The sequence below is a fragment of the Capra hircus genome, chromosome 14 (assembly GCF_001704415.2).
Source record: "Capra hircus breed San Clemente chromosome 14, ASM170441v1, whole genome shotgun sequence".
Lineage (NCBI taxonomy): Eukaryota > Metazoa > Chordata > Mammalia > Artiodactyla > Bovidae > Capra > Capra hircus.
Window position 1 is genome coordinate 59,635,688 of NC_030821.1, and position 15,127 is coordinate 59,650,814.

Genomic DNA, 15,127 nt, shown 5'->3' on the forward strand with positions numbered 1-15,127 from the left:
AACGTGACCCGGAAGTAGCGGGTTAGTGTCCTGTGCTTTGGTACAGGTTTACTGAGCCCAGCCCCCGGCTGGAGGCAGGTTCCAGGCAGAGGGGACAGCCCTCTTCTTAGCTCACAGTAAAGACACTGGTGAGAGCCCGAGAGGCTCCAGGCAGTGCGTCGGAGCTGAGAAGGGCACGGGGCGGCCCGGGAGCAGAGAGAAGCCGAGTTTGCAGCCTCCTGCCTGTCAGCCGCCCCAACCTGTGGCCCCAGCAGCTCCCGCTGCAGGACAGGGAGTTGACTAGAGACGATCCTGAAGGCGGGGTGGGGCCTTCCTCTCCGCTCTGCCCATATGCTAGCCTCAAGGGCAGGCAGGGAGGTGAGCTACCTTCATAGAACAGCAGACCCCCTTTCGCACAGTCAGCAAGATGGCGTCGAGCGTCGGGAAATGGGCAGCCTGGGCTGGAGCAGAGCTGGCATTCCAGCTGCGGACAGCACCCAGGGCCTGCTGACACTGTGCTGTCCAGAGTGGACACCTTCCCGAGTCTGCTTTCCTTCCACTTTTACACAAAAGAAATTATCTCAACCTTTCTCAAAAAAAAAAAAAAGGCCTCCTGGCTAGAAATGAGGCTGGAACACTTATAAGCGTCAGCTTCAGCCTCAGCCTGGAGAACCCGTGGGGCTGCCTGTCCTCAGTCCTTAGGATAAAATGCCTCGAGGTCCCCTCCCTCCACCACCCCACGATTTGGTTTTATGAGGACAGAGCTGGTTGTGCTGCTCTGCCCTGACAAATACAGTTAGGTAGTTGTTTTAAAATGTCATTTATTTGTATTTAACTTTTCAGTTTCTGCATCCATAAATCCCTTCCTATTTAGAATCGCCCAGGGTAGGCCTTTATTTCCAATAACCTGCTTGCACGAGCTCTTGTCAAGGCCACTTCCCAAACCCGCCGGTTGGAATGGAAGGTGACACTGAGGGCTTCCTCGACTAGAGGCTGAAAAACTTTGCGGCTGCTAACTATCTGCAGACCTAGACCTTCCGTGGTAAAGTGGGTTCATGCATATATTCATAAAAGACATCATTTCTATTAAGAAGTAGCTGCTAGCTTTGGACGGAGGAGCCTGGAAGACTGCAGTCCATGGGGTCACTAAGAGTCGGACACGACTGAGCGACTTCACCTTCACTTTTCACTTTCATGCATTGGAGAAGGAAATGGCAACCCACTCCAGTGTTCTTGCCTGGAGAATCCCAGGGACAGTGGAGCCTGATGGGCCGCCCTCTATGGGGTTGCACAGAGTTGGACACGACTAAAGCAACTTAGCAGCAGCAGCAGGAGCAGCAGCTAGCTTTTAAAATATTATTTCATTATTAAAAGTCTACACACATGCACAGGCACATGTCCAAAAACACTACAAGTTTGATGATAAACAGAAGTCTAGAGATCCCTAATTTAATGTTAATAAACTTGCAGTGGATATTACTCCACTCAAATAATATACGGATTAAAGGTGCCTCCCAAGTTCACGTCCACATAGAACCTCAGGATGTGACCACATCACATGGAAAGAGGCACTCGGCAGATGTAACTGATTAAGATGAGGTCAGACTGGAGCAAGGCCAGCAAGCCCTCTGCTCTAGGGTCCTCATCAGAAGAGGAGGAGCAACACAGAGACACAGAGATAAACAGGAAACAGCCTGTGATGACAGAGGCAGAGACTGGAGCTATGCAAATGTAGGGGCACCACAGGCTTTGAGCAGCATCTGACCAGCCAAGACACTAGAAGAGAGGAGAAAGAGCGACCCGAGATGTCAGGGCCCTGATGACCTGCATTTCAGACTTACAGCCTCCAGACCTATGAGAGAATACAGTTCTGCTGCTTCAAGCCACCAAGATTGCAGAATACCAAGTCTGTAATTTGTTAGAGCATTCACTGGCAACTAATACAAATAGTGAAAAAGACTCTACCTACCACATGTGTGTGCTCAGTAATGTCCAACTCTTTGTGAACCTATGGACTGTAGTCTGGCCAGGTTCCTCTGTCCATGAGACTCTCCAGGCAAGAATACTAGAGTGGGTTGTCATTTCCTCCTCCAGGGATCTTCCCAACCCAGGGGTTGAACTTGTGTCTCCTGCATCTCCAGCATTGGTAGGTGGGGTGTTTACCACTGAGTCACCTATCACTATAGTAAGGAAGAATATTTACTTCAATTCATAGTTGAATGTTGACCTGATACAGATGCAAATTTTGCTTGCTCCAAACTTCAAGCAGCCAGCTCTTCTGTGTGAATGGTAGAAATTCAGTGTCGTATACTCTATCTATGGGCTTCCCAGGTGGCTCAGTGATAAAGAATCTGCCTGTGATGCAGGAGATGTGGGTTCGATCCCTAGGTCAGGAAGATCCCCTGGAGAAGGAAATGGCAAGCCACTCCAGAATTCTTGCTTGGAAAATCCCATGGACAGAGGAGCCTGGCAGGCTACAGTCCATAGGGTCACAAAGAGTCAGACACAACTTAGTGACTAAGAACACACTCTGTATTTTTGCACAAAAGGCAAAAATATGAAGTGTTCAGGTATAGAAATAAAATACAGCCATAAGGATGTGGGTGTTCAACTGAGAAGATGCACATTCCCGCAGGAGGTCTGTGTCCTCCCCATCGCTGGGTTTTGTGTTTCAGCCACGCCTCTCCCCACTTAACTCATGAAAGGAACCAACACCTGGTGAGCTTTCTCTCTGCCCTGGTTCAGCCCTGCTGTACATTCTTTTCCACAAGGAAGCATCAAGAAGCATGACTGGGATTTCTTCCCTTTGCCCTCTGATGTGCACTCCAAGCACCCCTGCTGTGTGCACCCCAGCACCCGTGCACCCCAGCACCCGTGCCCACTACGAGACCAGCAGCCCAGCGTGGCCGCGCCCCACCTCCAAGTCCGCAGGGCCGCTACCTTTCGCCAGGGAAGGTGCATGCGGATGCCACCCCAGCTCCCTGATACCACCTTTTTGCAGAACCATCACTGAGACTTGTCACTGGCCTCACAGAGTAATAGCATCTTCTACAGTTTCCCCAGTGACACTGCTTCCATGAGAAATGTATGGATCTGGGGTGAAGACAGAGAAGACCCCACAGGGAGCTCCTGAGTCCAGCACGAGACCGTGCGGGCAATGACAATAGTCCGAGGGTGGCCCAGCAGCTGGGCACTGCCTCAGAGCTAAGGCCGCTGCAGTTAGCATGAGAAGCGGGTAACAAGGAGAGCAAGACAAGCATTTTTGATCCATTTTGATCCATTAAAAACGTATTTGTGGTTATGCTTCTTTCTCTCCTGGAGTTTTATTTTCTCCACTGGAGTCGTGTCCAGGGTAATAAACAGGCAAACCCTGACACGAAGGCCTCCAGCCTGTGGCTTTTCTTACATTCCTGCCCCAGAAGCAGCCTGTTAGGTGGTCAGGTTGATGGCCTGATAGCACATTTACTTTCCGTGAACGCTGACTTTCCTTGAGGCACAAGGGGCCAATCCCTCTTCTGTCCCCTCCCTCCCCTCATTCTCTCTCTCCTTTCTTTCTCCTGTACACCCTCTCCTGCGCCTTTTTCTGTAAACCATGTGAAGCACATTCCTGTGTTTGCTGTGAACAAGCACCTTGGAACCTTCATCCCTAAACAGAACCACTTTTTCATGTCAGAATCTCACTGAGGTTTCCAGAGACGCAGGACCTGAAGCAGGTGCTAAAAAGGAACAGAGAAACATCCCCACCCATCACTTCCTCTCATGTTCCTGCTGAGAACAACCACCCGAAGATCATCTGAGGGAGTGTCAGGAATTTACTTACTTCTGGGACATTTCCAGAACCGACAGTTGCCTATAACTACAGTTCAGCTACTTGGTATAAAGGGCAGATCCAGCGTTGCTGTAGGTCCTTGTGGCACAGGTCATCCTAACAGCTGTCTGCACGGTTGCTGTTGTTCAGTCACTCAGTCGTGTCCAACTCTGCAACCCCATGGACTGCAGCATGCCTGGCTTCCCTGTCCTTCACTATCTCCTGGAGTTTGCTCAAACTCCTGTCCATCAAGTCAGTGATGCTATCTAACCATCTCATCCTCTGTTGCTCCCTTCTCCTCCTGCCCTCGGTCTTTCCCAGCATCAGGGTCTTTTCCAATGAGTCAGCTCTTCACATCAGGTGGCCAAAGTATTGGAGCTTTGGCTTCAGCATCAGTCCTTCCAATGAATACTCAGGATTGATTTCCTTTAGGATTGACTGGTTATGCATTCATTTTAAAAGTTGCTCCTTCTTTACCATCCTGGGTAATCTCTGTCATTATAACAGTAGGCATTTTTTTCCCTTCAATTATAATAATAATCACCATTTATTAGCTCCTACTATACAGTAGGCTCTGTGTTGAGTGCTTCATATTTATTTCTCACCCCATAAACTAAATCAAATTATGATGTCTGTTTTAAGATAAGAAAAAGAGGCAGAGGTTAACTAACATGCCCGGATCATGCAATAAGGAAACCATGTATGTCACACTCTGAAGCCCTGGTGCTTGAACACACCAGACAGCCGCTGGGTGCTCCTCTATACACAGTTCCCCAGACACAAAGCCTTTCAGTCTGTGCTGAGCACTGTCCTAAACAGTGAACCTGCATCATCACATCACCTTGCTCACCCCTAACACTATCCTAAGCAGCACTGAGCCCTATTAAATGGGTGGACAGACTGGAACTCAGAGGTTAAGACATCGACCCGGAGTCCACAGGCAGCAATCGAGAACTAAACTTGAAACCCAGGTAGGCAAGCATGCACCCTATGCAGTCCACTGGATGGACTGTCAAAGGCTACTGACCCAGGAAAGATCACAAGTCAGTCAAACATAATTTACAACCTGACCTTCAACACCCAAATGCTGGAGATGAGCAAAGGACTGTTCTTCTCAAACCATCCAGAACCTCAGAAACCCACTTGGAACTTCTTCAGACCCGAGACAGCAGTGCAATCAGATCTCTAGTGAGGAAAACCCAAAGCACGTCTGTGAGCCCTGGAACAACCCAAGATCTAGGTCAGTAGAAGGTGCTTTAAGAGGCTAATCATTTACTTAGTACCTAAGATGTTCCCTGGTGGCTCAGATGGTAAAGCGTCTGCCTATAGTGCGAGAGACCTGGGCTCCATTCCTGGGATGGGAAGATCCCCTGGAGAAGGAAATGGCAAACCACTCCAGAACTCTTGCCTGGAAAACCCCATGGACAGAGGAGCCTGGTAGGCTATAGTCCATGAGGTTGCAAAGAGTCGGACACAACTGAGCAACTTCACTTTCACTTTAGCCATTGAAAAGGATTGTCTTTACTCAATTCAAGAAAATGTTATGTAGTTCCTACTATTTTTCTGGGCACAGTGTTAGGTTCATGGCTCTCTAAGTATTAATGGAGGAGAATAAAAATCTGAAAAATAATAAGAATCTGACCTTGGAGATAAGATCTGACTATTGAGAAAGGCAGATATAGAGGTTTGATTTCAAACAAGCAGACACACTCATGGAAAACAAAAGAAAAACTATGAAGTGGCAAAGTAGCAGAAAGGAGGGAGTGTTTCACTATGGAGGGTAGGCAGGGAGGTGTCACGGAGGGAACCGCATGCCGGGTGCACAAGGAAGAGTCAGAATTTTGCAGAAAGAAGAAGGGAAAATCTTTCCCGGTGAAGGGAACAGCTCAACCAAACACGCAAGGTTTGAAGCAGTGGACACGATGGAAGGACCGCATGTGGTGACGTGTTGACCACGACATCACAGAGGTGTCACGTGAGATGAAGGGAGACAGAGACAGTGAGATGGTGGAGGGCACTGGGCAGGTGGGGAGGGAGTGGGAGCAGCGCTGTGCAGGCACCGTTTGCTAAAGTCTGGGGGCAAGATGGTCGGCACACTAACAACATCAGTCTGAAACTGGTGAGCCATATGGAGCAGGGAGAGATCTGGGTGGGAAGGCCAGTGAGCAGTGAACAGTAAACAGATGAACAAACCTTGGAGCAGGGTCAAGACATCATGGTTACTTGGTTTCAGCTTTGCGGTATGAACGCACAATTTTGTACGTGTGCTTCTGTGTGTGTATGTTGAGCTTGTTTGTTTGACTTAATCTGCAAATGAGCTGCAAATCTTCAAATCCTCTTCTTCCTGTTCTTACATTTTCACAAACATGAAGTATTTGCACAAACATAACACATTGTCAGAGTGCACTCATATTACAAAAACTGATGACTTAATATGGTATAATCTATAATACAGAACAATGTATCAAAGTTTCTGCTGTTATCAATTAAATATGAATTCGATCTAATGCCCTGATCTTTTGGAAATGAACCAAAGTCCATTAGTCTCAGACCATAAATTTATCCATTTGAGAAATATAAAAGCACTAGCTTTTGTCGACTGGAAGTTTAAAATATTCTAAGCTGGAAGAACATTTGATGGGGTCTCTAGATTAGCTGGCAGGCTCCTTCAGGGTGTTTCTGAATAAAATCTATAGTTCTAAACAAACAAAGTTAGGCAGATATTGGTATTTTTTTGAAACTGAGCAGTGGATATATGAGTATTCATTACTTCATCCCCTCTACTTTTACTTGTTTGAAATTTTCCATAATGAAAAATATCCTTTTGAAAACAGTACTTCTTCCTTGAACTCTACTTACCCTAATAGAATGAACACCAAAATTCAACTTAGCCCTGAAGGAAAAAGCTGCAAATTTAATAGCACTATGCCTCTGTTTACCACTACAAAAGTACCATTTATTGTATATGTGTGGTATTATAAGTTCTAAATCTTTGTCTTCCTTCCATGTAGATAAAAGTAGCTCTATTTTTCTCTTTTAATAGATGAGCATTTTAAATACAGAAGATAGTCTTATTTTACCTGTAATACCTAATTTCCCAAACTATGAACATCTGGCCCCATCCTGGACACTCACTGACAAACATAATCTCATTCTTAATCTCAGCTGTTTCTGATGTCTTTGAAAGTATGAAATAAGATTTCTGAAGTATTTTTCAACTAACATGATTTTAATATCGATGGTTAATGTGACCCAAATCTATCTAGCATGACAGCTAAATTGCAAAACTAGGAGGAGGATATTTCTTGTGCCAAACAACTTTTAACTACTGTCTGATGGAAGTAGAAAAAAGACCGCTAGAGAGTCATGATCTAATTAGTCAACAATGAATGGGAGTCTTTCAGGTAATGCTCATGGAGGAAGAGATTTTTTTCCCAGCTAAGCCATAGATACTTAAAAAATCATTTCCAGTGCAACCAGAGAAGACAAAGTTTAAACAAGTGGGCATTTTGTAGATGGCACGTGTAGTAGCAGAGTTTCATCATCTGGATTTCCAGGATTCCATGTCTAAATCAAAACTTGTGCCACGTCAGCATTTAGAATGGCTTCATAAATTACTCTCATCATCATGCTCACTCGTTCAGTTGTGTCCGAATTTTTGCAACCCCATGGACTGTAGGCCGCCAGATTGCTCTCTCCGTGGGATTTCCCAGGTAAGAATACCGGAATGGGTTTTCATGCCCTCCTTCACAGGATAAATTACACTCAGTCTTCTCTTTATCCATTTTGGCTCACTCTCCATTTCTACTGCATTACCATCAACCACATTAAAGAACTTGTAACTCTTTGTACAATGAATTAATGATTTAAACTTCATTCTGTGTCTGGCATGCCCTAGATATTGTCTTCATCTCATTTATCCATTTTTAACCCCATGTTTTTGAGTGACTGCTCCATGCTTATCTGGCTCACTAGAAGAAGTCAGATGTTTTGTTTCAAGAAGTCAGATGTTTTGGCTATCACTGTATGACCTTACATCTGATCTTTAGTTGGCACACAACACATATTTGATGATTTATTAAATGAAAGAATGATTTTTAAAGGTCTATACTTATCATGAAGCCTAATTTTATCACTTTTGAAAATAACTTGGCCTGCTCTGCCTCACTGTAAAACTTATTTTCAATCCTTAAAAACTTAACAGTGGCATTAATAAGGGATTAACACCCAAACTATTTAAAAAATAATAGCAAAAAACAAAGAATTCAATTTTTAAAAGGACAGGAACTAAGGAGACATTTTCCTAAGAATACATCCAAATGGTCAACAGGTACATGAAAAGATGTTCAATGTCACTCATCAGCAGGGAACTACAAAATAAAACCACAGTGAGGCATTACCTCACACCTGTTAGAATGGCGATTATCAAAAAGACTAGAAATAAAAGTGCTGGTGAGGATATAGAGAAAAGAGAACACTTGTGCACCATTTGAGGGAATGTAAATTGGTACAGCTACTGTCGAAAACAGTATGGAAGTTTCTCAAGAAGTTAAAAACAGAACTGCCATACAACCCAGTAATTCTACTTCTGGTTATTTACCCAAAGAAAATGAAAACAAAGTATCAAAGATATATGTGTATTCACATGTTTATTGCAGCCTTATTCATAATAACCAAGATGTGGAAACAACCTAAGTGCCCCCAAACAGATGTATGGAGAATGGAAATGCATATAATACACATAATAATAGTATAATTATAATTATACTATTAATTATACTAATAATTATAATACTATAATAATAGTAATGCATAGAAATTATTATTCAGCCATCAGAACAAAGGAAATGCTGCCACTGCAGCAATACAGATGGACCCTGAAGACCCTGTGCTGAGTAAGATAAGTCAGAAAGAGACAAATATGATATCACTTTTACATGGAATCTTAAAAGAGCTGAACTCATGAAAATAGAAAGTAAAATGGTGGTTACCAAGGACAGGAGTAGGGGGAGAATTAGGAGAGATATTTAAGGTACAAACTTGCAAATAAGACCTAGAGAACTTATGCACCTTGTAGTGATTACAAACAACAAGATTGTATGATAAACATCAAATTTACTGAGAGACTAGACTCTAATTATTCTCATCGCAAAGAAGAAATAAACATATAATGATAGAGGTGTTAGCTAATGTTACAATGGCAATAGTATTGCAGTACATAAATGTATCAAAATAAGCTGTACACCTTAAAAAAATTAACAATGGTAACATTTTTAAATGTTTCTGCCAGAACAAATTTGCATAAAATATGTAGAAGATTTTTCTCTTAAGTATTTTGCTACTCATAAAAAAAATATTCCTAGAAATTTCAACTAGCATGCTATTTTCTTTTCTTTCTTTCTGTTTTTTTAAGCATGCTATTTTCAACCAAGGAAAATTTTACTTAATGTGGCCATTCCAGATTTAGGGGCCCTTACTTCCTGACACAAGATTAAACTCCCCATCTGTGAAAAAAATGTAACTAAATATATGTTTTTCATGCAGTGTGATTTGTCACATGGCTCCATGGATTCATGATGTGACATGAAATACAAAACTGGGCCTAGTCCAATGCAATAAAAACCAAAAGGCTAACTCCCCCGCCCCTCTAGTTGACCGTGGGGTTTTCAGCAAGAAACATCTATGTTCTGTCACTTTCTAAAGAACAGAGAGCACATGCAATAACTCATTTTCGAAAAGCAGCTTTTTTAAAGATAACGTTATACCTGTCTCTCAAGATGGATTTAAGAAAAATGGTTCACAGACAGTGGTCATTATTTCATTTTGCCCAAAGATGACTACCTTCTGATGCACAGAATTTATCAGATATCATTCATCTTGCTTGTCAGTCACATAGAACATAATACATTTAAGAACGAGGAAAATAATTAAACATACTGAGAGATGAAAACTAAAACTCCAAACTTCTGAGGCCTAGAGTACTTTATTCGTGCCTTAATTTCTGTATCAGGAAAATGGGGGAAGTTATTTTTGTTGTTGCTGAGTCTTTGGTGAGAATTTGCTGTTATTCATTAAAAAAATTCATAAAATATTTTGTAAGTAATAGTTCAATATCATGTCATCATTTAATACCACTTTCCTTTCAAGTATTGTTCTGGAGTGAACACTGAATTCAAGAGAGAGAAAGAAACATTTTAAAATATACGTAATCTCTGCAATATAAAAACGAAGCATGAAAAAGCAAGATAACAGCCGAAAGCAAGTTCACGTGGTATAATGTAACCTATATTATAAAAATAACGTGGGGCTCTTCCTGAGGTAGACACAGAAAAAGCAGTGCAGACAAACAAACCACAAGAAGAGAAAACAGCTGCTTCTTACGTGCAGTTGAAGAAGAGGCTCCTCTGGCCTCTGGTTCTGATGGCATTTCTTGCTGGTTTCTTGACTCCAGGATCTTCTCCTCTTCTTGGCTGGGTGTTACAGACATACCACTTGGGTTTTCTCTGCCAACTGAAATTAAGATGTGGAAAGATTCTATCCTCTCAAACCACTTGTTTCTTCTCAGAAAACCCACCATCTGCCCAAATATGCAAGTTTAAGTTTTGCTATTGTTTCCACTTCGATGCCGTCAGAGCTCTTTACTCTGTACTACATAGTAACCAGAAAAATGATTTTTTTATAGCAGCGGGCTGCACATGAGTGGTATCCCTATTAAATCTGTGCACTCCTTTTAAATCTAACCAATAGTTTAACGCCATAATATGAATTGAATGACTTATTCAAGATGTTTTTCTTATAGCTTCTAAATGGGTACACTGCCTACATCAAAAGGTAAACCTGACTAAAACATTGTTCAAAAATGCTTTATGTAACTCTGCCAGAAATTTAAGAATCAAAGAAATATATATATATATATATATACACACACACACACATACCTACAAGTGAAGAAAACATTAGCTAGTTTTCTGCCTTTTATTTAGAAACAAGTTGTTTTGGCGTCTTGTTCAGAAATAGATATCCCCAACCTAGCTATGCGGAGAAGGCAATGGCACCCCACTCCAGTACTCTTGCCTGGAAAATCCCATGGACAGAAGAGCCTGGTGGGGCACAGTCCATGCAGTCACTAAGAGTCAGACACGACTGAGCGACTTAACTTTCACTTTTCACTTTCATGCATTGGAGAAGGAAATGGCAACCCACTCCAGTGTTCTTGCCTGGAGAATCCCAGGGACGGGGGAGCCTCATGGGCTGCCGTCTATGGGGTCTCACAGAGTCGGACACGACTCAAGCGACTTAGCAGCAGCAGCAGCAACCTAGCTATGAAATTAAAAGATGCTTGCTGCTTGTTATGGCAAACATAGACAGTTTAAAAAGCAGAGACATCATCTGACTGAGTGACTGATCAACAACAATAATAGATAAAGATACAGATATTATATATACTACCCCCAAGATACATATTATATTTATGTATCACTCATCTGATAGGATATTCATTTTAAAAATGTTGAGAATTTTATATCCATCTCCACATAAAGTATAGGTAGATCTTGTTAGGAAAAGAGAAGTTAAGTAAGAGACAGACAGACAAAGAAAATCATCTAGATTTTGATTAAATCAAAATCCATGGGACTAAACAGGATAAAAATTATATCACAAACTGAATTTTGAGATAATTTAAGAACACATTAGAGTTACCCCATTAACCTTTGCTCAGGCAAATATGTTCTAAGCTTCAGTTGTTTAAACAAAGCCCTTAAAACCTTACTTCACTTTGCTAGAAAACCTGAACTTAAATATGAGGGAAACCAGTTTCAAAATATTCACATTTCTATCCCATTCTTAGAATTTTTATCCCAAATCCTATTTTAATTCAAATCCCATTAGTGCTGATCTTTTTATCTCCTTTTACACTGTGAACATTAAAAATTAATCACAATGAAGCTGAGAATGTTTCTAACAGCCCCATCCCCTCTCTGAATATGAGACATCCTTAAATAACAAAATACAAGCATGCATACACACACACCCATACACACATGCACACGTCCAATTTAAACAACTACAAAAGAGCTTAATGTAGCAAAAAACTCTATACCTAACATTAAACATCTGAGAATTTGAGGTGTGTCTTTATTATGCCTTTTTCACTGTTTCTAGAATAACAAAAATGTAAATACAGTGAAATTATCAATCATTGTACACACATCATGACAAAACAAATCAAAATGGAAACATATCAAGGTAAACGTACATTTGATGACTTGTGGATAGAAGAAAACACTCCCGTTCTCAGTATAAACAACTGGTTTTGCCTGTCCATCTGACTGAAGTCCAACAAACAATCCTGGGCTCTTCACCGATTCCAGGCTTATACATGCATTTTCCAAGTTCTTCTTAATTTTAAAATGACAGTCACTGTCTCCTATACCCTATAATCAAGAGAACATTATTTCATAGATATGAACAACACTGAAGGATAGAACTTAAAACCAGTTATTTCACAAGAACATAATTTTGCTTCAAGTCCTCTTGACAAATTTAGAAGCTGTTTGCAGAAAGCCCACTATGTGCTTCACCTGCTCCATAAGATCAGGAAACAGAGGCCAGTGATTGGCTGAGCAAGTGGACACAGGACTCTGCATCTCAGAGGGCTTTCACATGAGTAGAGGGCAGTGTGTGCTCATTACCTCCAGTCCTGCCCGCCCCTGTAAGCAAGGATGGAAAGCTGACATATGAGTGTTTTGGAAACACTCTAAAGTGGTGTTGGAAAAGAGGGCAATTCTTACAAGTCCATTTACATTTAAACAGAAATCAGGTGCTTCCCTGGTGGTCCAGTGGTTAAGAATCTGTCTTGCAATACAGGAGACAAGGTTCTATTCCTGGTCCTGGGGGACCCCACAAGCCCCTGAGCAACTAAGCCTGTGTGCCACAACTACTGAACTCATGCTCTAGAGCCCATGCTCTGCAACAAGAGAAGCCACTGAAATAAGAAGCCAGCACACCACAATGAAAGGTAGCCCCTGTTTGTGCAACTAGAGAAAGCCCATGCACAGTAATGAAGACCCAGCACAGCTAAAAATAAGTACATAAATAAAATAAAATTTTAAAGAAAACAAACATAAACCAATTTTCACCAGTATAGAGTCCACATAAATGACTCAAGGCTTGTAGAGCAAAACATTCAATACAGTATTGCAAAGTAAAATAAAGTAAAAATAAAATTTAAAAAAAAACAAACATTCAAGAACCAGATGCCAAAGGAATAATCTACACACCCTTCAGATTATCAAAATCACCTCTTTTTATGGCATTTAAAATCTAATATTAGAAAACATTTCACTTTTTGTTGCTTTAAAAAGTCTTCTTATAAGATTTAGGAGTTCTGAAAAATAGGTTTTGTGAGACTGGACTGAAATTTCCAATATTATCTATTATTTGTAAAAGATAACTGCATTCAGGTCCCTGCCCTCCAAAGTGAGTTTCTTTTAGGTAAGAACCAAATGTCTGTTGTCTGTTCTCTCCCATAATGCAAATATGAATTAAGCAACCTCTACAGTCTGTTCTTGTTTTGGATACAATAAAACTCTGGCTTTGATTTGTATAGACAAGTAGAGTATACAACGACATATACAAATAAAAACACAATATGTAAGGCCAACAAGATAGATGAATTCCTTCAGTTTGGGGAGAGCAAAGTCACTAAACCCTGGAGAATAAGGAAGAAACTCAATAAACATTTGTTAGCTCTAGAAATAGTTATCCATTTTGATCATTTCTAATCTCATAATTTCTTCATGCAATGTCTTTCCCTTTCTTTTTGATAATGAAAAATGGGATTATTCCCTCTAAAATTCACCATTTCAAGTGATAGGCTTTAGGACACACTATGGTGGCTAAGACAGTAAAGTCTGCCTGCAGTGCAGGAGACCTGGGTTCAGTCCCTGGGTTGGGAGGAGTCCCTGAAGGAGGAAATGCCAATCCACTCCAGTATTCTTTCCTAGAGAATTCCATGGACGGGCTATAGTCCATGGGGTCGGAAAGAGTTGGACATGACTGAGCAACAAACGCTTTCACTTTCACCCACAATCTGGCATCTTGGTCCTTAATGTTTCAAGCTGGGGTGCAGGAAGGATTTTCTGACTTTTCCCCAAAGCCAATCATAAGACCCTCATGTGGGAAAGGTGTCCTCCCAGGGTGTCCTTATCTCCAAGACAGAAGGGTTTTGATGAATAGGTCCTGCCCTTCCCCCAGTCCACCAGGCTTCACTCATACCTTTCTTCATCATCTAATGTCTTTCCATGGATCTCCATTTTTCACCACACTCAGCATAAGAACACCCAGCTTCTTCACTCTGTTCTTAACAAGGGCTGCCCATGGGAAAAAGTAGTTAACCAGAGTCTAATCTTTTTAGGTTTTTAATCATGTCTGACTCTTTCAGACCAGGACTCTGACACCATGAACTGTAGCCCACCAGGCTCCTCTGTCCATGGGATTTCCCAGGCAAGAATACTGGAGTGGGTTGCCATGCCCTTCTCCAGGGGATCTTCCTGACCCAGGGATTGAACCCTGGTCCCTTGCACTGCAAGTGGATTCTTTACCATCTGAGCCACCAGGGATTTGCATTTTTAGGTTTTATCAGAAGCCTAACTGAGCCAGAAGGAGGGAATTATCCAGCTCCAGCCCTCTGTGGGACAGAGAAGCACTTTTACAGTTCACAGTCCAGAGGTGATGAAATAAAAATTCACATCTTAAGAAAAATTCAAACATAAAACTTTTTCTCAGCCCTTTGGCCTCCTCCCTCCCCTCCGCTGTGCATTGTTTATCTGCATGGTGCATTAATCAGATATCCGCAATGGCAGAAATACCTGCTCAACCATAAAGATCAATGTTTCTACATCTGGCACTAGCCTCATAACTCTTTAGAAAATAATGTTTCTTTCTCAAGTCCCATAAGGGAGGATGACAACCCACACTCACCTTGTACATGCAGATTATCTTTGGTGAAATTTGTTAAAATGCTGATATATAATTTCCCATAAAGATAGTGATTAGTGAAGAAGTGACTGGTCAGAGGACCTGGGGAGATACTGGGCTACACCTAGTAGAAGTTCTCAGCTTAAATATTTACTAATGACCTTATTAATGTTACTAGCTGAATTATTTGCATTCTGCCTATCTTTTATGTGGGCTTTCCAGGTGGCTCAGTGATAAAGAATCAATCTGCTGCCAAAGCTGGCGACACAAGAAACTTGGGTTCAACCCCTGGATTGGGACGATCCCTACAGGAGGAAATGGCAACCCACTCCAGTATTCTTACCTGGAGAATCCCATGGA

General features: G+C 41.8%; 1 protein-coding gene across 1 annotated transcript in view; it reads right to left on the reverse strand.

Annotated features, from left to right (window-relative positions):
* The window catches only part of LOC108633274, a 31,170-nt gene continuing 19,050 nt past the window's right edge, over positions 3,008 to 15,127 (reverse strand). Inside the window, exons 5-7 of the mRNA XM_018058098.1 lie at positions 12,045 to 12,222; positions 10,169 to 10,297; positions 3,008 to 3,192 (exon numbers count right to left, since the gene is read on the reverse strand). Of these exons, the coding sequence (XP_017913587.1) occupies positions 3,008 to 3,192; positions 10,169 to 10,297; positions 12,045 to 12,222 (492 nt within the window). The remainder of the gene's footprint in view (positions 3,193 to 10,168; positions 10,298 to 12,044; positions 12,223 to 15,127) is intronic.